Source organism: Balearica regulorum, chromosome 11, assembly GCF_011004875.1.
Source record: "Balearica regulorum gibbericeps isolate bBalReg1 chromosome 11, bBalReg1.pri, whole genome shotgun sequence".
Taxonomy (NCBI): domain Eukaryota; kingdom Metazoa; phylum Chordata; class Aves; order Gruiformes; family Gruidae; genus Balearica; species Balearica regulorum.
The window spans coordinates 20,051,214-20,075,926 of NC_046194.1; the positions used below are offsets into that span (position 1 = coordinate 20,051,214).

General features: G+C 40.4%; 1 protein-coding gene across 2 annotated transcripts in view; it reads right to left on the reverse strand.

Annotated features, from left to right (window-relative positions):
• COL4A6 (collagen type IV alpha 6 chain) overlaps positions 1–24,713 on the reverse strand; it is a 137,070-nt gene that overhangs the window by 39,972 nt on the left and 72,385 nt on the right. For both annotated transcript variants that reach the window (XM_075763625.1, XM_075763623.1), the window contains 4 exons: positions 11,932–12,066; positions 9,757–9,801; positions 3,852–3,968; positions 1,259–1,327 (listed from right to left, as the gene is read on the reverse strand). In XM_075763625.1, the coding sequence (XP_075619740.1) occupies positions 1,259–1,327; positions 3,852–3,968; positions 9,757–9,801; positions 11,932–12,066 (366 nt within the window). The remainder of the gene's footprint in view (positions 1–1,258; positions 1,328–3,851; positions 3,969–9,756; positions 9,802–11,931; positions 12,067–24,713) is intronic.

Sequence of the window (24,713 nt, forward strand, 5' to 3'; positions counted from 1 at the left end):
TAACGAGAAACTAAAGTGGCATGAAAAAAAAAAATTGTATTAATTTTAAAACCACTGGAAAATACACTATAAAAATTTCATTACAAAACCACTATAAAACATGTAAAAGCATATCATTATTAAATTATCTGTATTTCCCATAAACACTGAAGTAAATAAATAAAAATCCATTTCACTTTTACCAACTTATGAGTGTATATAATGTGGGTAGAACTTTAGAAGCATTTTTAATTTTGACCGAAGTCAATGCGAGGACCCCTACATGGCAGAATAAATTTCTTAATATTTTCAGTATTTAATGAAGTACGAGGCTGCTAAATATTGCTGAATTCAGCACCACAAGAGGTACTGAATCCTTTGTAGATTTATTCTAAACCTAGTACTTCTGGCAAAAATCAAAACCATGGTAAGCTGGTGCTTGTTTCAAGGCAACAAAGAACCAAACCTTTTACATGAGAGTATTCAAGAGCCTGTTCGCTGTTCTGAACAATATATTGAAATTGTCTATCCACAGTTTGTGTTTTCTGTACTGGAAATAGAATTACAGAGTTGACACAGACATTTCAGGGCGAGGTTCTTATTGAATAGAGAGAGTAAAATCCTGACTTTGCAGTGGCAAAGGATGCAAATACTGTGAGTGGGATATGATATTCATGTATTTAAACCGGGACTATGACTGATTACTTACTAATACCTCCCAGTACAAAAACACTTGGAAGCAGCTGGGATATCACAGGAGAAATGTTAACATGCACTTGTGAGTTTCTTGAGCTGTTATTTCAACAGACCTGACACATGCAAAGGAACAGGAAAGTTCCGAGTGTAGGTGAAGGGCCCCTCCTTTGCTACATCTGCATCTAGAAACACATACACTATCTCACATAAATCAGGACAAGCTTACAAGACATTCCTTACATCCATGGTTTGACACGACAAGTGAGTGGTGCTAGCTCTCCAGAGACAAGTGAAGGACCAGCAACTACACTGAACAGTAACAAGATGAGCAATGTCCCAGCACCCCAGTATGGGATGAACAAGATCTGTGCAAAGACCAAGCAACTCCCAGTTCTGAGAGTATTCTGTGCTGTCATTATTGAAGTTCTTATAAGGCCTTTTTCACAGCTCTGCATTCAGACATAGCCAGGATACCTACGTTTAACATCACAAGCAATCTAACCTGCAGCATCAGCCCTGCAACCTGTAGGACATCAAAGTGTTTCTTGTACTGCATTTTCTCCTATGTGATGACAGGTCTTACCTTCATTCCTTTAAGACTGCCTTGAGCAAAAACAGGTTCTCCTTTAAGGCCTTTTGGGCCAGGGCGACCCTGATTAAAAATAAACAAAACAAAAAAAGTAAAAAAATAAATTTCTGGAAAAAATACTGATTTAGTTTTGAAAGACTTTATATTTAGCATAATGAACAAAGCAAACTCCTGGCTCCAGTAAACTGCAAAAGTACCACTGCAGCTTCGTCAAAGCTGCTGTGGTATTATGAGAACTTAAGACTTCCTGTGGCTTTAGAAAAACAAGGTTCTGCAAACATTTTCCCTGGTATTTTCCTGTTTACATTAGATTTCCCTTTTATTTTAGGCCTTTGACAACTTTTAAGGTCCTATTTGAATCTGTTTGACATGGTGTAACTCTCCTGTCCATATAAATATCAATGCTGTCCAGAGAGACCTTGAGAGGCGGGCCTAGGCGAACCTCCTAAGTCCAACAAGACCAAGTGCAAGGTCCTGCACATAGGTTGGGGCAATTCCAAACATGGATGCAGGCTGTGTGATGAGTGGATTGAGAGCAGCCGTGAGGAGGACTGGGGGGTACTGGTGGATGAAAAATTGAATATGAGGCATCAACATGTGCTCACAGCCCAGAAAGCCAACCATATCCTGGGCTGCATCAAAACCAGCATGACCAGCAGATTGAGGGAGGGGATTCTGCCCCCCTACTTCGCTCTGGTGAGACCCCACCTGCAGTACTGCATCCAGCTCTGGGGTTCCCAGTACAAGAAAGACATGGAGATGTTGGAGTGAGTCCAGAGGAGGCCACAAAGATGAACAAGGGGCTGGAGCACCTCTGCTATGGAGACAGGCTGAGACAGTTGGGGTTGCTCAGCCTGGAGAAGAGAAGGCTCCTGGGAGACCTTACAGCAGCCTTCCAGTACCTGAAGGGGCCTACAGGAAAGCTGGAGAGGGATTGTTTACAAGGGCATGGAGTGACAGGACAAGGGGGAATGGCCTTAAGCTGAAGGAGGGGAGATTTAGATTAGGTATTAGGAAGAAATTCTTCACTATGAGGGTGGTGAGGCACTGGACCAGGTTGCCCAGAGAAGCTGTGGATGCCCCATCTCTGGCAGTGTTCAAGGCCAGGCTGGATGAGGCTTTGGGCAACCTGGGCTAGTGGAGGGTGTCCCTGCCCATGGCAGGGGGGTTGGAACTAGATGGGCTTTAAGGTGCCTTCCAACCCAAAACCAGTTTATGATTCTAACTCTTGTTTAACACTGTAAATCATCAAATTTCGTTTAGAATCAACTAGAGGAAAAACTGGTAGACTGCATGAATCTTCTGAAAAGGCTGCCATTATAATTCTAGATTTACCCAATTTATTTTAATCTTGATCATCCCATCCAATTTCTCTGAGGTGATTTCATTTAATTGCCAACTTAATTTGAGAGGGGTTGGCTGATCCAAGCTGCTTTCCTTGCCAAAATTGTAATCCTACAAGCATTACGAAATAGAAATTTGAGCAGCAGGTATGATTAAATTAGTTACTTTAGAAACCAGTACTTTAGTTTCATCTTATTGCTTCAGTACTTTTCAACATCATATGAATTTCAAGTCTGGATGACATGTCAAGATGTCAGCACAGTTTATAAATGCTGAAACAAATGGCATTATTTACATCTGCCAGCTGTATTTTCTTCCTCTTCTTCATGTATATGTGCAAAGGAGTTCCATTACATGTACAATTAGTCACACGACCTGTGTAAGATCAGGCTTTGAATGTGAACAAATATCAAAATATTTGACAAATATTTGAATATCAAGTCAAATATTTTTTTCTTACACTTCAAAAATAACCACGTACTTTTATAAAGGCCTATAATTCCTCAAGCATCTGAGAGTAGAGTTTTTATAACTACTCCTACGCACTTAGACTGTAGAGCGTGACACAGCTACCTTCACTTCACCTACAGTCAATGCAGAAAAACAAGTGTCTCCAAAGACAATTTATCCTGAAAGCCAGAGGTTGAGAAGTGTTCTCGCAAGTACCATTCTCTGTAAGAGGGGAGTCCAGATGAATAGATTAGACACCTAACTTTAAGTTGTCCAATGCAGGCTAGATAAAACTCCAACTTGGTAGAAAAGTGTTTTCAAAAGTAAAACACATACCCTGGAAAGTAAATCCTATTGACACCCAGTGAGACTGAAGCTTTTGGCCATCTTAAGACCTGAAGGAAGACATCCACTATTTGGTACACCGACTTGAACATGTGATAACATCCTTTCCTGAATCAGCATCCACTAACTTGAAACTTGGCAGGTGGAAGATGTTTGACATTTCATGGTTCTTAAAAACTTCATCATGGTTTCTTCTTAGCTAGCTTGAATACTGCCAGTGACAACAATGGTGTAGCTTGGTGTGGGAGCACATTGAATTCACAGGATCTTCATTTTATCCTCAGAGTGGAATTTCCATACGAAAATTATATTGAGCTCTAACAATGCTAATAAACTTAGGGTTATTAGGCTTCTTCCTAAGTACCTGGGAGTTACTTTTCCAATAATGGCATGAAAAGCAAATCCTGGCTTAGTGACTACAAAACACCATATTCAACTTGGGACATACAGGCAGCCCAGGCAGTCCAGGAAACCCATCTGATCCAGAAACACCAGGACTCCCAGTGGTACCATTGCAGCCATCGAGGCCAGGCAGACCTCTAGGTCCAGATTGCCCAGGGTGACCCTGTGTAAAGGGGAAAAAGAAAGAATGACTGTCAGGATGCATTATTTTATTAGTAATACTGTCCCCCGAAAATTGATATCTTCCAAATGGCAGCACAAAACAAAAGAAACGCACAACTCCCACTCAAGTTCAGTGTATGGCAGACTGCACCAGAAGTAGTTTCTTCAGCCAGCATTGTTTATCCTCCCCAAAGCTTAAATCCTAGAACATTGGCTGCATTCATTTAATTACCTTTTTCTCCAAGGGATAATTTTCTGAAGTACATAACTTGTGCATGAGTAGGTCCCAAAAGGACAATACTCATCCCACAGCAGTCTGAAATATATGGCATATAACACAGTGTAAAACAGTACGCAAGGGTGCACCTGACACCAGGAATGGAAGTTGCTCATGTAAAAACAAGAGCATTTATAATTCCAATCTGCTTAAAGTTTCAGTGACTTCTCTTCCTCTCCAGTGTGGATTCTTTCCTTTTATAGTTCAACAGATGTTACAGCTCCAGCATCAGGCCATTCAAGCAAAACATCTTTTCTTGTTATATTAAATTTAAAACCTTAGGCAAAGCAACTGGGAGAAAGACCTAATTAAACTAACAGCATTTAAAAGAAAGTATTTGTAATGGTCAATTAGCAATCAAGCAAAGTAGAATACAAATTGTACCTAATGCTGTTTTCACGTCTCTTTTGCCCTGGTATAGCTCTGTTAATTTGACTGGAGTTACTCGGCATGGTACTGGTGCAAAGGAGATCAAAGGTGGAGACTTTAGTTACTTTTTCTTCAGTTTCATACGGGTATGCATAGGCAGAACACGACAAGGCAGAACACGGAAAGGCAGAACTGTCAGTCACACTACCCAGGTTTCAACCAGCTCCTTATTCTATCCTCCTTTTCATAGAAATGAGTTCTGTGGCACTCAAAGACAGTGTTTTGTGGCAGGAAGAAAATGAAACTTATGGAGCTTGTATCAGTAACTGACAGTTCTCCCCCCTCCCCTCTGTACACCCTGATCTTGACTCATCCCAAAAGTACTTTATTTGATCCCAAAGATTCATCCCTCAGATATGGCATTAAACCAGTTATGAGTCACACTAGGAGAGTAAAAAAATAAACATGGATAAAATGGAGATAAAGCAGAACATTAACAATCCTTCATGCCTGACACTTAAAACAAAACACATTTGTGTTGCTAAAGGTCTTCCCAGTCCAAGCCAATAGCATATGCTCTAACCAAACTCAACACGAACTTTGCAGTAATGTAAAGCCTTTTATCTAAGGATCTTAAAATGCCTTGCAAAAATGTGGGAATGCTATAATCTTCATTTTACGGATGAGAAGCCAGGGGCACACAGCAGCAGAGTGACTTTCCCAAGGATGCAGAGCAACTTAGGCCATAACTACTTAAATACTCAAGCTGATCACCAGTCTCAGCTGCTGCCAAGGAGAGCTATCACACATTCCTGCTTACTCACACCTACTTCTTCCCTGTGCTGGCATAAACCAGGCAGAATAGGCAAGTCAGAGCAGGAAACCAACACAGCAGAGAAATAACTGTTCTGTTTCTTAATGGGGTTAATTTTCAGCCAGATTAATTCCTTGGTCCAGCTCATTTGGCAACTGCATTGCGATTTGTGCCAACAAAATGGAGAGAAGGAGAGAGACCCCAGATCTGCTCTCTGTCAGTCAATAAGGTGCAAACTGAATGAATGTAAAGTGTGTCTCCACTACAGGATCAAGACAGCTCACTCAGACAAATATAAATTTGAGATTAAACAAGGCCTCAGGACATGGAATGAAGTCATCCCAAAGCATCAGCATCAGGCACCACTGAGTACATAGTACCAGTTGCCCTGATAATTAAAACCTGTTTGTCAAAACACCCGCGTGTGCTGTGCAAGCAGGGACTTGCCAGGCCCTGGTAAAGTGACAGGAGAAGGCTGAAGCACCAATTTATTGCCACTTTTGTTTGTCTCGTAGAAATTATTTCATTTGGTTCCCAAAGCTGGAACAAATCAGTGGCAACCCACCCTCCTCCATCCATGTGGGATGTCATAGCCAAGAGCAGCAAGTCTGTGACGGACAGGCTGTGACTGCAGAGGGAGGCCAGAGTGGTCAATGTCTACCAGGTCTTTCACTTTGTTTACAGCACCAACAAAACCAGAAGCTATGTGGGACAAGTGCACATGTATCTGGTTACAACATACGGTGACCAGCTGCGGGGTTTAGTGAAGCTGAACGGCCAACATCTGCCCCTCAGAGCTAGACAACGGGGAGCCAAGCTGCTAAGCCTTTAGCACTGGCCCAGAGCCAGCCCATGGCAGGCAGCTGAGTGGTGGCCTCAGGTCTTGGGATATGCTTTGGGTGAGATCTCCTAGCTCTTGGACCAACACAGTCTGTGAGTGGCCCAAAGGATTTTGGTATCCTCTCAATATGTGAGAAGGGCTCACAAAGAGAGGATATAAAGTACGCTGACCACAGTGATTTCTTACGTGCATTAAATAAAACTGCGGCCCTGTCACTTAATCCCATGGCATCCATGTCTGTGGTTCTGAGCCAAAGCATGACACAGACTCACAGACACACATACACATGCTGCCTACTTTGCTTTAGGAAAAAAATCCACAGGATTTCTTACTTTCCAGCTAATCTGCTATCAGAGTTCACAATGCTTTAAGAACCTTACCGGAGGAGATACTGAGCACCCACAACTGACTTCCTGGAGAGTTGTAAAGTTTGGGCTTAAACGAACCTTTTCCCCAGGGATTTAAAATACTGATTTAAAGAGCTGTTTTGACCTGAAAAACAGTGGTTAATAGTTTCACTGCTCTCACCTCCTCTAATTCCTGTTTTGGCAGATGTGCCAATTCAGCACAAGCACCTCAATTGACTAAGGCAGATGACTTTTACAGGCTTTACTTATACACAGCAGGGTGACTAGTTTACAGACCCGAGTTAAAACACAGGCCAGAGAGATCACTTGCGCTCTCTGTTCTCACAAAAGGAGACATTTTCTGTGAGACAGATAAGGAAACCTGAACTGTTCATCCAGGCCCTTGCTTTATCTGACTCTTGCTCGTACACTACCACCGTGATCCCAAGTGGCCTCTTTTCTAAATCAAACAGCACAAAGGCGATCCCAATAGGAGAGCTCAACAAATATTTAAAAAAAGGGAAACAAATGCAATTAAGGGTGAACACAAAACTAATTGAAAAAGCAGTTTCATGGATTGCTATGGCAAAGTGGCCTTATTAGAGCCATCGCCAAGTGCTTGCATTTCCTCTAGGAGGGTCACAAAATAGAGAACTTTGCCTCTCCATGTAGCTCTAGCTTTCATGGTACAGATAAGGGTTCGCTTCTCATAGAAATATTTCCTTCTAGAACTCCTTGGACTGTTCATGAAAAGCTATCTACATGTCCCGGCTCCAGTTCCAGCCTTTGCCAGAGATGTCCTTGAATCTTGTCCTATGGGAAAAAATAAACTTCCCAAATAGGGCTAAGGATTTGAGGGTTTCTTCTACAGTGTGACACAGAAAGGCTAGCAATAAACACATGTAGCTGCTGTATTTACTAGGTTAAAGGGATTAGTCAGGCCAGCTGTAACAACATGATTTACTTGCCACCAGCATTCCCCAAGGGAACTCTGTGGAACACCACTTCCCGTAAGGTCAATAGTGGGATTCCCCTCTGAATCACAGCCTTGCAGTCTTTTGGCCATGACTAAAATATACCTGCCCACGCTAACACACCTGCATACTACAAATAATCTCTCTTCATATTCAGATGTTAATTCTTGTGCAGAGATAGCAATATATTTTTACTTCTCTCTTTCATGTATAAGCACACAAATGCTCTGCTTTGCTCTGCAAAACGATGTGCTTATGTTCGTATACATTTCAGAACAAACCTGAGCTACTCCCTATCCTGAAATGCAACTGGCAAAAGTATAAATATATATATTTATATATATCTCAAGCAGTGGTGGTTGCTATTTTCACCCTAGAATGGAAGTATTTACCTCAATGGCTAGAATGTAAACAGCATGAACTCGTTTCCCTTCCCTCTTTTTCAGTCCTGCACTTGTGGCACAGAAGAGCCACAGTAGTGAGCACTCTGCTGTTCACCAGCAGCAAAATCTGCCTCTTTCCATTTCACCCACCTGCAGAATACTGTAAAGCAGACAGAGTAGATCTGCATATGCTGGAGGCTTTGAATCCTCTCATCTACCTCCCTAACTCTCCATGGAATGCCTGTCACTGCCAACTACCTGGCAATGGCTGTTGCTCTATCTCTGCCTCCCCTCATTGTTGGGAATCCCCCTTCTCCAGAGCCTCATCTGAAAAAATACCCTGAGAACAGCATGTTCCCACAGTGTGTTCAATTAAATTAAGTATTATGGGAACAGCTTGTTCTCTTCAGAGCTAGAGAACTGGCTGGTGGGAAAAGAAAAAAAAAAAAGCAGCAAGGGAGTAGGGCAGGAGAGAAAACAGGCAAGGATGAACAGAGGGGGAGAGAAGGACAAGGGCCAGGGAGGAACTGGAATCAAGAAAGCTCATTTACAGGGCCAACTGTGCATTTTCAGCCAATCTATCAAAACAATTCAGTTTTTGATAGGAAGTAAGAAAACATAGCTCAACTGTTGGAGCTCTTGGCCAGCTGAGGAAGTAGGGAAGATGAAAAAGAGCATGAGTACAGTCTGAAGGCACAAGGACACAGAAGATGGAAAAATGTCATCAAGAAAAGAAAAAGAATTCTAATACCAGAAGTAGAAAGCAGGATGAGCTAAATAGCGTAGAGAGAGCAAGGAAGTTTAGGGCAACTTCTAAAGCTGGCACAGTTAAAACTCCCATGAGGTAAAGTGTCTGAAGGACGTCTTTGCAAAAATCACTGGGGAAAACCAAAGCAAAAGAAAGCTGGTCAAAACACTCGAGGCACGTAATTTTTTGTATGGCAAAGGAAACAACTTTCACTAGAATGTTAAAAGTTCTAAAGAATGAAAGAAACAAACAAAAAAATTCCAGATGGTCAGAGAAAGTGGTTACCTACCCCTATCACCTGGAAAATGCAGCAATTATCTCTTTCCTGTCTTAGGTTTCTGAAAGGCTCAGATCTAAACCAGAACTAGCACCTAGTGGAGAAGCAAGGATTCTCTGGAGGGCCTCAGATCTGATCTCTGTTTTCATTCACATCATAGCAAAAGAAGATTGAGGGAGACCTGATAAGTTATCACATACAAGAAAGCTACTACAACGTAAAAGGGAACAATCTGTGTCCACAATGAGTAAGGTGAGAACTAAGAGGTTTAGACTACAGAAAGAAAGATTGAAGTTAAGCATTTAACAAAGCTTTTCCAACAGAGAAGTTAGAGTCTCCGTCATTACAAGATTTAAGAACTGGTTAGGAAACACATACTAAAAATGGCCTGAAGCACAGCTGATCACGCCTGTCTGACTGCGGTCCCTTCCAATTCCATAAGTCTATGATTTTATGATTACAGTGTTTTCTAGACATGGTGCTGAAAGAAAAGCTTATCAATGAAGCAGTGCATCCCTGCATAACTCAGGCTCACTTCCTGATATGTATCAACTTCCTATCACCACGTAATAGAATCCCAACCTCTTACAAAACAGCATGGGATCACCAGGTAGACTATTAAACACTGCCATTTCCCTCCAGAGAGAAGCAAGCACTTGCAAGATACACTACGCATGTGCCAGGACAGTCTCATTGTGCTTACGTGCTTTTGGTTGTGACTAACATTCTGGTGATTTATATTTACATATGGAAACTTACTGGGATCCCGTTGATGCCTTGAAATCCTGGAACTCCCATTGGGCCCTGAAGAAGAAGAGTACACATTATATTTCACTTCATCAATCTGTATGTTTCAGTTACCTGTGAGATCCTTTTCATTCCAACATTTTTGATCTCGGACTTGAGCTTCAAAACCAGAAGGAGCAAACTATCTCATGCAGATCCTCTCTGATCGCAGGGGTCAGTGAAGATAGGAACTGAGCATCTGAGCTTGACTGGATGCCAAATGAGTGTTTCAGGAATGTTTTAATCAGGCAATTTAAAGTAAAAATATAATCTACTGCACATCTGGGGAAAACAAGATGCCAGGAAAATAAACAATCCAGTATAAGCTTAACTCTCAGTGTCACACTTGCCCTTTCAAGAGTGTCAACAGGACTTAAGGATTTTTTTGTCTATACTTGGATAGCACCACCCAGAGACATGCAGACCACTGTATTAACTTCAGACCACTGCTGGCTGAGTTGCAAGTAATTACCTATGGTTCTGTTGCTCTGCTCCAGATAGTAGCAAAACAGATTGTGTAAGCAGAATATCCAGTCTAAACTGCTCTTGCTTTGGAAAGGTAAAGTATATTGCTTCCATGAGGGATAAAGAGATAGAATCTTACTGCACATTGGTATTGCATATTTATCTATTACAACAGATAGAAACAGCAGTTCTGGAGTAAATAAAGGATTTTTTTTAGTGCAAGAAAATTGGTTCCAATTGTTAAAAGCCAGTTCCCATCCTGAGTTTCTGTGTCTTCCAAAAATCCAGGTTTAATGATTTCAGTGCTATCTGCTAGAATTATGAAAACGCTATCACTCATATCGGCACTCAGTCCTTGTTTTGAATCCTCCATTGCCTTTCAGATGAATGCAACACCAAAGCAATGACTTTCATTCCAGTTTACTTAGTTCTTTGTCCTATGAGAAAGGGTGACTAGAACCCCAATGTGTTGACTAATATTAAATGAGAAGAGGGTGTAACTGCAGCGTATGAAAGTATAATTGAGCTAGTTTTCATCTAGCTATCTCACCCATCAGTAGCTGGGAAAACATGGAAGGCAAAGTCTGCTCTGCAGGTCCCGGTACCTAAACTATCTGTCTTATTTGCACACATGATCAGAGCACCTTGCATCAAGTAGACTGGTAAGATGCTCTGGGATAGTCCCAGAATGCAAGCCCTTGTCCTGATGTCCCAGACTTCCTTCAGATTTTAGAAACCAGGCACAGTATGCAGGACTTTGTCTTTTAAGCTTTCAAGCTGTTGTCCTTGAAACCTTCCTTTTGTCCAACCACACAGGCACGAGAGTAGAAATCTCATCCCAGTCCTTGCATCAGACAGTATCAGACCTCCCGATGTATAATCCATTGCATGGCCTCTGTCAGGCTATGTGGTGGGAGCATAAACACCACTCTGGCCTACACAGTGGGACTCAATGAGTCTTCTGCATCCAACTCAAAACTCACGATGCGAACACATGCCTGGGGCACAATGTAAACTTTCCTTAAGGTGACCTTATCCACATATATCCACTCTTTATTACTGAAAGTACTTGTTCATACTTCCATTCATTCTTTTGCCTAGCTCCAAACTCCCCAAACTCCTTCCTAAGAAAGCAGAACAGATCTAAGGACATTAAGACATTTCTAAGTTTGCTGTTCTGCCCATTCTTGCACACTGCACATTCATTGACACCCACACCTTATGGGTTATTCCATTTAATATGTGCAGTTTATAATATTCTTTCTGTTATAAACAACTTTGCACCTGCAAAACTGAATTGCAGGTTTCAGTTAATACCCATTCCTTTTGCTTTTCTTGACACCAACTTAGGATCTTCTACACAGGAACCAGCTCCAGGTCTCTCTGAACGTAGTGTGAATAACACCCATCTATCCCTGGGCATATGAAGTGAATGACTACTACTACAGCAATACTCATTTGGCTATGGTTCATCTACCAGGATGGCTACAATGTTCAGAAGCTTTAGGAACTGTATTCTCATTCAAAAATAAAAGCAGGGGATTCTCTAAAGATATTAATGAAATGCTGTTATGTTCTTACCCCTGGTCAGATAGTTCAAGATTATCTTTATTCATTCAAAAATATGTACCAGGTCATAGATTTATTGCAGGGGAAAAAAAGAAAAGTCACTATTGAACCTACCTTGTCACCTTTCTGTCCAGCTCGTCCAGGGGGGCCCACTGCTCCTCTCTCACCTTTTGCTCCTGGCAAACCTTCTGGGCCAGTAAATCCAGGTGCACCTATCGGTCCTTGAAGCCCAATCGGTCCTGGTCGACCCTAATATACAACAAAAAATGTCAATGCATGATGTTCACAAACTCCTTTGCAATTACTCTATCCAACTCAATCTTTAACACAATTTGATACCTCTCAAGATAGTTAGGACATCCTAGAGGTTTCCCTGCACATTCTCAGATAGAGTTTTTTAGAGGTTATTTCAGATAAGCCGTGAGTAATAGTAAGAAATCTCCCCTTTTTCCTGAAGATTTTTTACTACCCATATTGCTGCAGGAACAGGGGAAGACAACAGTGTTTTGCGATCAAATTGGCTGCTGCTTCTTGAGTTTACACCTGTATTTCCAAGCTGCAAAGTGCAAAAAGATTTTGCTTATGCTTTAGCACAACAAAAAGATAACACAAGATGCAAGAAGTGCATGCGTCACATGTAGTCAGAAAGCACACTTCGGCATATTTGAGACTAGCACAATGGTTGGCTGAAGACTGGGATTGATTCCACTGTGCTCTCCTGGTTACTGTACAGTTGGGGTGTGGATTTTGATTTCTCCAGCACAAAAAGAAGGGTGCAATGACTGAGCATTGCCCGAAGATGGCAGCCTTTTCTACAACTGCAGAGATTCATATGTGACTGATGAACTTTCATTGTTCTATCACTACACGGATGTGCAGAGTAGTCTGGTACTTATTTCTGAAACAAGCCAATGTTAAAAAATCAGAGCACCTACAGCAAAATTTTTTAATTAGCCTCAGAAGCTGCCTCTAGGCAACTGAATGCTTAACACAGAGTTTTGTGTTAACATTTTTGTACTTTTCTTTTGGTTCATTTTGAGAGAATCTGAAAAAGATCAATGGAGTCTAAGGTCCCAAAGTATCAGTGGAAAATGGCAGCTTAGGGCTATGCTTTCTACTGGCAAGACAGTCAGTGGGTCACATGAAACTATCCATGCAAAGAATCAAGCCTTACTGTAAAAGATATAGAATGCAAGAGGAAGTTAAAAAAAATTAAATCTTCTTCCTTTCAATTCTCCTCTATGCTCATGTCCATGGCAGTATGTTTCCCTTCTACTTCCCTAACTCCTTAAAACATCAGAAAGAATGCAGCTCCCTGCTGCAAGTGTTTTAGTAATCTCAGCTGGAGACATACAAAATCCTGACTCCATGCCTTGGCAGGTAAAAGACTTTACAGTTAATTTAAAAATGCATTTTTACATATTAATAATGAAAGTGAAACAAACTGTAATTGATTTTAAAAATTCTTTTTCCAGGATCATTTTTAGTACCTGTTTAGGCTAAAACATTTCACCCCATATTCCATGTTTCTTCACCACTAGACCAGCTCTCTTTTAAAGTGCAGCAATTCTCCCGTGTCACTCTTTCTGTGGTGATTATTTCATCCTGGCCTTTTAACTGAGGTCAAGTGCATGTTTTGTATTTCATACCTTTTCTGTCTAGACACTGTCCATACTGTGCACTCCAGAGGCACAGACTCCCATCTGAAAAGGCTTTTCTGTTTATTATTTTTAGCTTTTTTCACTCTGGGCTAATTATCAATGGAATCCTTTACATTGGGAACCATATGATCATAACATTAATCCTCAAATCTTCAGTGGTCCTTTGCAACCATACACAATGAGGAACGTATTATGAAAATCACATGCTTTGCTCTCATTTTCAGTCTCAGCTTTAACTTTTTCATTTTGCATAGTCACAAGCTATTCAGAGTCTTTCAGGCAACATCTCACAAGACACGGGTTGCCGACTGTTTACCTCCAGGCACACAGCAGTGGAGAGACATACCCTAAAAATGGACGTGTTACTGTTATAGCCAGCCATCACCCACAAAAGCAACAGCAACCAAGGAAGAGTCCACCAAGGTTTCTAGAGAAAACACGCTGTGAATTCCTCACTTGTTTGAATTGCTAACACTTCTGTATTCAATTAGTTTGATTGCCTGGTTAATGACAGTGTTTTACAACGACTACAACTGATAGGAATTAAAATTTTAGGAGGCTTTTGTTTCACTCTGCTGCAGGTCACTTTGAGAAATCTATCTAGATGAGGCAGTAAAGACCAGTAGCTACACGTTCTGCTTGTGTTTGGTTCTGCAGCTGTCTGACAGAAGAATTAAGCATGTTCTCTGTGATTCCAGGGCCCATAGGTAAAAAGCTCTCTTTTGCCTTAGTGCCCTATAAGAAAGATTTTAACAGCACTTCAAGATTTTGTCCAGTGCCTTAGAGTGTCACTAAACCATAAAGACACAGTAAAGTGCTTCTAATCTCTCTGATAATGTGATTATGCCATGATAATCAGGCTCTCAAGAATTCCTACTGTTTCTTTTGAAGTCTATGTGGATGGAAATCACGTTTTCTATGCTGAAACAAAGGACTTGCCTCCACTGCTAAAAAAAGCAGCATTTTTGGTCACTCAGTAGCACTCCCATGAACTGTCCCAAGATAAAAGCATTATAAAGAGCAGGCACTGTGGTGTGCAGGAGCAACTCCAGGATAAATGCACAATGAAGACTCAGGTTTTACCGCAAGGTAAACTTACCGGGTTCAACGCCAGGTGGAACTACTGTTTGACCTCAATGAGTTTACCTTGTGGTAAAAAGTTAAGTGCCTAGTCCTTACTGTGCTTTGGCATCAGGATTGCTCTTACTTATCTAAGGGATAAAAAGAATAAAGCACCTCTTACCAGTGAGGACAAGCTTAAACATAAAATGTGGATTACATCAAACAGAAACTACAGTGAATCAACAGGGTTCCCTGTTTTTACTATTTATTGTTCAATAAAAAGAAAAGCCATTAGTAATTAATGCAAATGGTATCATTTTGGTTTCCTGACTGCATGACAATCATTTTTAAAAAGAGAAAAATTACAGAATGCTAGTAACACCAAGCAAGGACAAAGTCTGTGAAATTACTGTGACTTGTGAATGTTTTCTCAAATGCTCACTAGAATTTCATATATTTGAAAACCACAACCTGCATTCTCAACCATATTTGTGCACCAGGCTTTTACTACACAAGCAACAGTAAATGAGATGCCTGTGTCTGTAATGAATATGATGGTGGCAAAAAATGGCATTATTTCTTGATATACCATGGCATTTCCATAGATAATTTCGGGATTTTGACCAAGTTTGTGCCACAAGTTCAACATGAGTCATATGCACCTCTCTTACACACTTAGCCATTGCAAACCATTAAAAATACAGAGATGGCTCAGATATTCAGGCTTCCCTTCTCAATGTGTGGTAACCAAGAGGAAAAAACAGCTGGGGTAGGAACCTCCCCTTGCTTCTGAATCACCACACTGCAGAAGGCGGTAAACCAAAATGGCCTGAAAATGTAATGTGATGGCAGTGTTTTTCAAGATGGAAAAGGTTCTGCAACACATGCCTTCTTCCCTTCACCCTTTAAATTCATCTACATCCCAGGGCATCACCAGAAAAGGCCAGTATGGTGGGTAATGATGGGGCCTCTCTACCACTACACAATTAAATACATCACAGTTTCTCTATTGTCCCTACCCTTTTTGACAACTCTAATACCCCACATAAATTTTCGCCCACTGAAGCAGAGCTGCTACACATAGCATTGCAAATTCCAAACATTCTTTTTTTTCCCCATTGCCTCTGTGAGCTTGGAGAATAACGTGTAAATCTATTCGATTTGTCGCTGTGCAAAGGAACATGTGTGGCAGTGGTACTGAACCACTGGACATGCCCCTTATTTCAGGGACAAAAATATAATACAAGTGCTTACTTACTTGGGGGACAGTTCTGCTAGCCTCACTCACCATCAAATACTATCTCAGTGATTCATCGCCAAAAAAGGATACTGGAACTCACAAAGTGAGGTAAGTTTACAGGACTAGTAACTAAGCAGAATACTACTGACCAGGTAGGGCAGAACTGATCCCTACTTCAGTTAGTAAATTCGTAGACTGCCATATTACAAGCAGCAAAACTTTTTTTTTTTCTTCCTAAACAAAATTAAGGTCCAGTGTATGAAAAGAAGAACTGAATTTAAAGATAGTTCCCTCTCCGAGAATTCAATGACTACATTTTTAAAAAAGGGTCTTATTCATGCTATTTCTTCACCCATTATTTCCTCCATAAGCAATGTTTTATCAATACAAAAAAAATTGATAATGACAAAGGTTTACTTCATGAGCAAATGCTTTGCAGTCTGAAGTATTTTATACTTGGTTGATTAAATCACAGCAACCCAAAGAACCAACCATTAAATCATTATGGCCCTAAAAACATATGATTTCAGAAACTGCATACACTAAGCAGAATCTAGCCTGCAACTTTCAAGGACGATTTATGCACTCGATTCCCGTGTTGCACAGGATAGCCTGTACAAGGGACTGACCCTTCGAGGCGCTCTTTCATGCAAGCAAACGGCATTACCCATTTAAATCACGACCATTCTCTCTGATCAGGGATGCCGCAAAAGGCGACACATGACTCTCACCAAACTCGGATAAAGCGTCTATAGATGACTTAATGGTGCAAGGCAGCAGTGTCCATTAGTGAGCAGCATGACCTTGGCCTAGCCACTTCTACTTTCTACCTCCATTTCCTCCCTTCTCCTCTTCGGTCTGCCCCGCCTTTGCTGCAAGATTCCTGTGGCAGTGGTTATCTCTTGCTAGATAGACAGTGCCTAGCACAAGAGAGTCCTGGTCTCAACTGGGGCCCCACAGTTCTACTGTAATAATAATAATTACTGATGAAAAACCCTTCACTATTTTCCTAAATTACAGGTCAGGTATCCAGTGCCCTGTTCACATTCCAGAGTAAGTAATTATTTTCCCTACTGAAAAATGCTTTGTACTTTTAAAGAAAATTATTCTTCAGTTTTTCTTCTAAAAACTCAGGGAAACTCTTGTTGAAAATGGCTTCTTTATTTCTGTCATATAATTTACTGTTCCTCTACAGAGCTTTTTACCCACACAACATGAAATGAATACACAAAACTGTATATACACACAAAAATAATGGACTGGAAAAAAACATCATGTGCAATAATCCTACTTCATTCAGCACCTTCCCAAAAATCTCATAGTTTTTTTTTTTTCTCTTTTTTTTTTTAAGAAAGAATATCAGGGTATTATTTTTTTAATTTATTTTTAAGAGACAAATTATTCCTGTATACGTGAAATGCTTTAATATCATAATTCATTTTAGATATTTTCTGTTTATGCGAAGCAGCGCTTGGCATGCTTACACTGCAGACTGTCAAGGCAGCTCTGGTCATCTCAGGAGCAATCCTTTAATGTAGTAATGAGCAACTCCAGGCTGTTTCTCATAGTAATTTTCAATTTTAGTTCATGTGATAAACTCCATTTTCGAAAAATACTTCTATTATTTCCTCTAAGCCTGACTAGACATGACCGCAAGCAGAAAAATCTACATGACAAAAAATGTGTGTGTACATATAGATACATATATGGTTTTACACCCTATTTTTAAACTCCTTAAAAAAAAATAAAAATTGATTCCATAAACCATTCGCTTTCTGAATCCTGTACTTCAGTAACATGAATAAATTTGCAATGGAAGGTTTACCACATTATAAATATAGAACTGCATATAAACCCTGGACATTTTCTTTTTAAAATCTTTATTTTTAAGTCAGATATTTAAATCTCTGAAAAGTTTGTTCTTTAGAATGCTCAATTTCCAGTTAAAAACTTTCATGGAACATCCTGATCCAATCAATTCCACATATTTGCTATTTCTATTTCTAGCACACAAAAAGACCACATACTCTTGTCTTTTTCCCCACCACGGACAATGCCAAGAGTGACACAGTGTTAAATCTAAGTAATTATTCCATTTTATACTTCATAACCTTTAAAGAAACTCAAAAAAATTAAAGCAGCAAGAGAGTCAAAAAGGATGACTAACTCAGATTGCTTTTTTGCTTTGATGTACTGAAATGTCCAAGTTAGATAAGAAAATAAGAGCACATGGAAAGGCTCCAGGCCATGGAGAACAGAGATAACACAAAAGTAAGTGAAAGTCACTTGTGGGTTGTAACATCTGTGTGAGAGATGTGCTGGCCAGGCAATTGCCTTCCTGCGCTGCACTCCAGAGGGAAGGGGATCCACGAGTAACATCGACCTTCATACAGAATGACGGGCACTACAGAAATATAAAGATATTATTCGCAGGGATTTTTTAAAATAAAGAACAAGCAGCAGGATTTATGAAGCATAGTGATGACTTATGTTGTATTTCAACTAAATGAATAACAGTTGTATGAAATCATTAGTAAAAGCTTGTTTTTAAGAAGCTACACCATGTATTTGACTCGCATTTACTGGCTCTTTTCATGATCATCACTCAGAATTATGCCTTTATTTCAGCAGAAACTGCATAAAATTAAAAAGAAAAAAAAAATCATGCTTCGCAGAGAGTAGATACTGATTAATTGCATCCCAGAGTATCGCCACAGCAGAAGTGATCACCCCTGATTCCTCAGCTTACCCACTGTTTGCTTAAGCTAATTGGCCCTGAGGCTCAGGTGACAGTCATCTGAGATTTTCGCTGCTTGCCATGGCAAAAGGGGTTTTTTTTTTGCCAGCTTGACTGATACCTTTAGGGCCTTTTTGTGTTTTACACCGGAAGGGCAATGCTAGGTTCATACACAAATGGAAAGCAATTCACATAGACAGTACACAAGACTGACAACTGGCATTACTCTGAAATCACACCTGCATTTAAGCCTGACTTAGAGGCAACTGAGGAAATAAGACATGAAGGAGGTGGTGAGTTAGGGTGGGCAGGAATCCCTCCCATACCTCATGGAGCTCTGGCATTACACTCATCAACATTCCAAAAGATAGGGCTTACATTGAAAGGATGGATTACATGATTATGAAATCTTAGCAAAAATGTTGCAGCAAGTGAGGTCTAACTGACTTCAATTTACTTAGGAACTAAGCATTTTTTATTTAACAAAAGAGCATAGTACAGCCAAAGGTTTGAATGGTTTATGAGATTTTACGGTCTTTTGCAACATCAGTTCATCTTCTCTCCCTCAAGTCTTTGGTACCTAATCTCTAAAAAATGCTTTAGAAAGCCTTTACAGTTCCCTGACCTGTTCACATAGGACAGCAGCTGTCATAACATTTTCCTGCCCTTAACTGAGGGAAGGGCACTTCCGAATATCGTGTACATCTCTTGACAGCAGCACAAGTCCTGAGCTGAATTTTAATACAAAAGGATCAGTTATTTCAGAAGAAAACAGAGGGTTTCCCTAGGACTTCTTTCCATCTTCCTGATGGCTGTACAGGAAAGTAGACAAGGTAGCATATGCAAAGCCTCTTTTTTTCCCCCAGAACGTACACAAGTCATCTCTGGTGAGAACACGGCAGTAGAAAACGACCAAATGACAGTTCCTCAGCAGTCAGCCCCTGAAACAGGAGATGGGTCAAATGAAAAGCGAGGGTCATAGCCCCTGACTCTACTGGCTTTGGTTGCAGGGCTCTTCTCTAACCAGACTGATCGGCAGATGCCACTGGTTCTATCGCCAACTCTTTTTTGCCCCTTACAGGCTGGTAAAGCCTTTTACAGTGATACAGAACAGCAGGTATCTACATCACTATTGCTCTGGCAAAGGATCAGCTAACTGGTTAAAATTAGTTTTCATGTTTACTGAAAATTGTGTGAATGAAAAGAATAATTAAAAATGCTTCATTCTTGAGTAACCCACAGTAATATGCTACACGCAAGTTCGAAGTGCAAAGGAGTTTTATCTCGTATTTTAATTTAATTTTTCACATAAACAATATGGATAAACTTCAGACACATACTGGGGCTTATTAACTGAGCTTATACAATTTCCAGCACCTGGCTACAGGCCTTGCAATATATACTATGTGCAATATATACTATTGTGTGTGCGTATATATATATATTGTGTCTCCCACACAAGATCAAGCATAAATGGTTTTCACAAACTATTTAAAGGGGTTTTACCTAAGTCGTTACTAAGGAAGATAGCACATGAACTATAGATACTAGACAAGTCCCTTTGGGGAAAACTGATATTGAATCATAGTGACTTCGCAGGCAGTCACATCAGGAGTGCTGCCCATGAAACCACAGCTTCTGACTCTCCTTAAGATAGACCCGATGTCAAGCAACTGTTTCAGGGATTTTCTATGGGCTCATGAGGAAAGAAGAACACGCAGTGATGTGTTATTTTCCCTTCCACTTATCCCTAGCACCCTACAGAACAAACCAAAGCAGCCCACTGTGTTTCTCAAGAACTGTTTCACTGAACAGCCACAATGAACTTTCGCTACCTCCCCCTCTGGCTGGCATTTCCAAGCTGCCTTCTTCATGGACTCAAGCGACAGAAGATTCATTGTTGCAAAAAAATGTTGTCAGTAGAAAATTAGCTGTATTAAGTAGTGTATTGAACAAGTGAAATCTTGCCAGTGGCAGGCCTGTTAAGACTATTAAAGGGACATTGTATCTAGAAAGGCAGGGAGGGTTCAGCCACATGCTGAAGCCAAACAGCCTCCAAACCTCCTCGGGGTCTGCCGAGTCCAGATCTGTTAATTTGCTTTGGGCTCCTCTCCAGTTCTTTTACAAGAAACCCAATTTTTAAATTCCTAATTCCCCTTGCAAGCAAAGGCTGTGAAAAGTTAGTGTTTCCTCAGAGACAGAACAGGGATGTGGGCAAGGAGTAGATCTAGCAGGAAGAGCTTGCCCATACCCGCGTTTTCCCAGCACAACCATTCCTGAGCAGACAGGATGGTTTGGTCTTCCCTGTCACACCGAGGGGCAGAGCCACTGACCGTCGTGCATCCCACAAAGGCACTGGCGATGAGAGTCCAGCTGTGCATCGAGAAAGCGACAGTTCAACTCTCTAAGAAGCAAACGAGGCGGAGGAACTGCATCATCTTGGGGGACAACTTGCTCTTTCACACACAGAATTCTCTGTCCATCAGCCTCTACAGCTTCCATCAAGAGCTGAGGAATTTTGAAAATGGAAGACCGAGACAGGAAGGAAACAGGGAATTGGTAATTTTTGGTCAAAAGTACCTCTCCACTGCTTAACAGTTTCTAATACTACATTATAACTACATTTGACTACTTTTCTCTTTCTGCCTGGGAACTGGAAATCAAGTGTATTCAAGACACGTCCTGCCCCCCAGTAACACAGAGATAAGGAGACAACTCAGAGATAAGGAATAGATCCAGAACCGTGAGACAGATGGAAAAGGACTTACGGCAGCCCCTTCTGCTCTGTGGATGATACAGAGCTTTCCATTTCCCTCATGCTGTGGGAATCGAGAGTGTCCTCTTGCACCAGAACTTCCCCAAACACAACATTCAACAAGTAAAGAAAGGAACGAGGATGAAGAAACCAGTAATCAAAAAACCCTTCAGGTTTCCACGCAGGAAAACAGTTACAGAGCTCTAGTGATCACTTACAAGATGCCTTCTTGGCCTTGCTAAATGGGCTCATGTTAGAGACAAGAAAATAGCTCATGAACCTCTTAGAGAAACATCACTCACTGGAGGTCTTTATTGCGGTTTCAGCTACAGATAAGCCATTCCCAGTTTTAGTTTCTATCAACAGTTAAACTACGTTCCCAGTCTATTTCAATCCTGGCAATTATCCCGGGGAATTGATTTCCACAAGATGCATTTAAGACCAGCAATTTAGGAGTATTTTTACACAAACAGCCACATAGAGGAGAAGAACACAGAGATGTACAAGAACAGCTACAAAAATGTCAGTTAAAGCCTTCTAGCAAAGATTTAATACCTCATGCACTTCTAGAGAGAAACCACCCGCTAATCGACAAGAGCTAGGAAGAAGTTAAAGGGTACCAGTCTTTAGGCCAGCTATTTCACACTCACCAGCTGGGTTCCCTGCTAAGCACTGGGGTGGACAGGCAAGATCCTGCCTTGTTTTTTTTCTGGGCTAGCAATAGCAATGTTGCCCCTCTCTGGGCAATTTTAGACCCATATCTGGAGTGTGCAGCCTGGGCTAGGCTAATCCGTTCCCAGATTGCTGCAATGCCAAATCAAACCCATTTTTAAATTACATTAAAAGGCTGGAGGGGTTTGGTCAAAGAAAATTCCCTCACAGTATCTGTTTACTTTGCATAGCTTCAAAAGCCTCCAAAATGTTTTCTGCCAGGTAAAGACTTTCAATCTGAATGGGATATTTTGATAGCTCAGAAAAACGCAGTTCATCGCAGCTACAGAAAAGTCCTGTCTTTGATTCCAAAGACGACGTAGTTTCCACTTGATTTGCTACTTTTGTTTTGAAGGTGGCTATCATTGCATCGTACCAGTGAGCTGATAACTGGAAATGTTGTTGAACAGCAGTTTATCTGAACATATTATGGTAAAAAAAGGCTAGATGTAATCTGAGCAAAAAGTGATAATGTAGCATATGACACATCTCAAGGGAGACTGACCATTTATTTTCCACAGAACCTACTCTAGAGTAACAAGTTCTCTCAAAGGATCACAACTGAGGGCCATTTTAATGGAGATATCATAATTTATTAATTTGTTAATTAGCAGCTGTAGCTCTACCGAGGCTATTACTGCCCTAGTTTTCACACTACTTATGAAAGTTTTCTGTGTTGCTATCAACCTTTTCACTGTATTCCAGCTAAAGCAGAAAAACTTATCTTGGTTTAAATGCTGCAAAATTATCAACTAAGAGAACAATCTTCATATTTTAACAACTTGCCTTTAAATCATCATAAAAGTTACTCAATCTTTTTTTATTACTCTTTATCTATCTGCAGATATTCTAGCTAGTAATGTGGCCGTTTGTATTAGAGTGGTATTAGTTTGCCTTACTGCATTTTGTAATAATTTGTATCTTGAAGTGAGCTGGTTGCAGAAACTACTTAGTACTAACTAAAATAGCACAGATTTATTTTAATATTTGGAATAAAACACAGCTGTGTTTTTTCACGTGGTAACTAATATGATAATTAAATAAAAGATGACTTTTTAATGTTCATCATGATGTGTTCTGTTTCTGCAGAACATCAAGTGAATCATTAGAATACGAACAACAGAGATTTGGATCACAAGCGTAACATTGGTATTCTAAAAGCAGATTTAAATGCCTGTATCCAATCTTGCTTTTCGGAGTTTCTCTCAATTTGTCTCAAGTTCCTGAGGGAATAAGCTTGTAAGATGCTGAGATAGCTGAATTCAAAATCTGAACCTTTCCTCTAACTTAGCTTGCAACTCAAGTCATAGCCTAACCTATTCTGGACCAGGATCTTAACATCGCTTTTTTGGCTCACTTTTATCATATTGGAACATCTAATTACTCTATTAAATTTCACTGTTACACAGAAAATGTGTATCTATAAATGGCCACAAGTAAAGCAATGTTCCAGAAAAACAATCTTGTCGTTTTTCCTTTGTTCTTACTGATGCATTACTTATGTCCCTTCCCCTGTCCAATATCCAGTCTTCGTGCTATTACAACCAAATTTTAGTACTTAATACAATGTAATTCTGAAACCAAGTCTGAAGCTGGCATCTGATCTATGCAGGATGGAGCTACATCTAAGCCCTACTACAATATCATGTATTAACATTACTCATCTGGTGAATAAAGTAGCCTTTTTTGGAAAAGTAAAAAAACCCAAACCAAAAAAAAAACCCCAAAACCACACACACATTTTAAAAAAATATCCATTTTAGTCACCAGACCATGTTCCACATGCTAAACAATCTGTTTACAAGAGAGAAACACAGCAAAAGTTCTCATTATCCACTAAGGTCATTCAGCCCCAAAGGATGCTTCTAGTCGGAAGGCAGGCAGTGAAAGTAGGCCATTCACAGATCTGTCCAGTAAGGGGTCAGTGCAGAACAATGGATTCTCTGCAAGCAGTTTCCCCTACATTTTGCCTCCCATAGCCTTCCCAGCATGTTCCTGGCACTTCAGAAAGGCCTGAGCAGCTTTCCTTGCACAGGGTTCTGCTAAAAACAAAATTATCTGTTGGAACAGATAATACTAGTCAAGATTTAAAACTCAGATGGGAACCGTTTGCTTATTCAAGATAGCAGATTTAGAACAAAAACTCTTCCCAGAGACCTGCTACACAGCAGAGCCGAGGGGAGTTTTGCAAACATGTAAACAATTCACTTTAAAGGGAAAAAATGGAGCCTGTGAATTCTCATCTACACATTGCTTGGAAATATATTGACCAAAGCAGGAGGAGTGGAGGGTAGTAGAGGCCTGCAAGTCTACAAACGTAACATTTGGCAAGATTCCAGTTATCTCTAGAGGCTTAAGCAGAGCAGGTCCAGGCAAAATTTTACTACAGTGCCTGATAACAAGAAGCGCCAGTGAGGCAGTGGATGGTTTGCTACACAGTGTCAGAGAATAAACTGCAATTAGTAAAAATAACTTCCAACCAAAGTCAGGGAGAGGAAAAAAATAGAGGATTTTTCATTTCTCCCAATAAGTGTTACATATTGATCACGATAAGGATGGAAATGAACTCTTCACCTACTTGAATTCCCACTGGCTAAGGTATATAGAATAAATGATTAATTCCAATGTTGCTTGTCATCACATAAATTGTGTGTTTAAGTCCTTGGACATTTACTACGTGGCTGTATTAACACACCAAAAAGCTTCATTCATTTGTTGGTATAAACCACA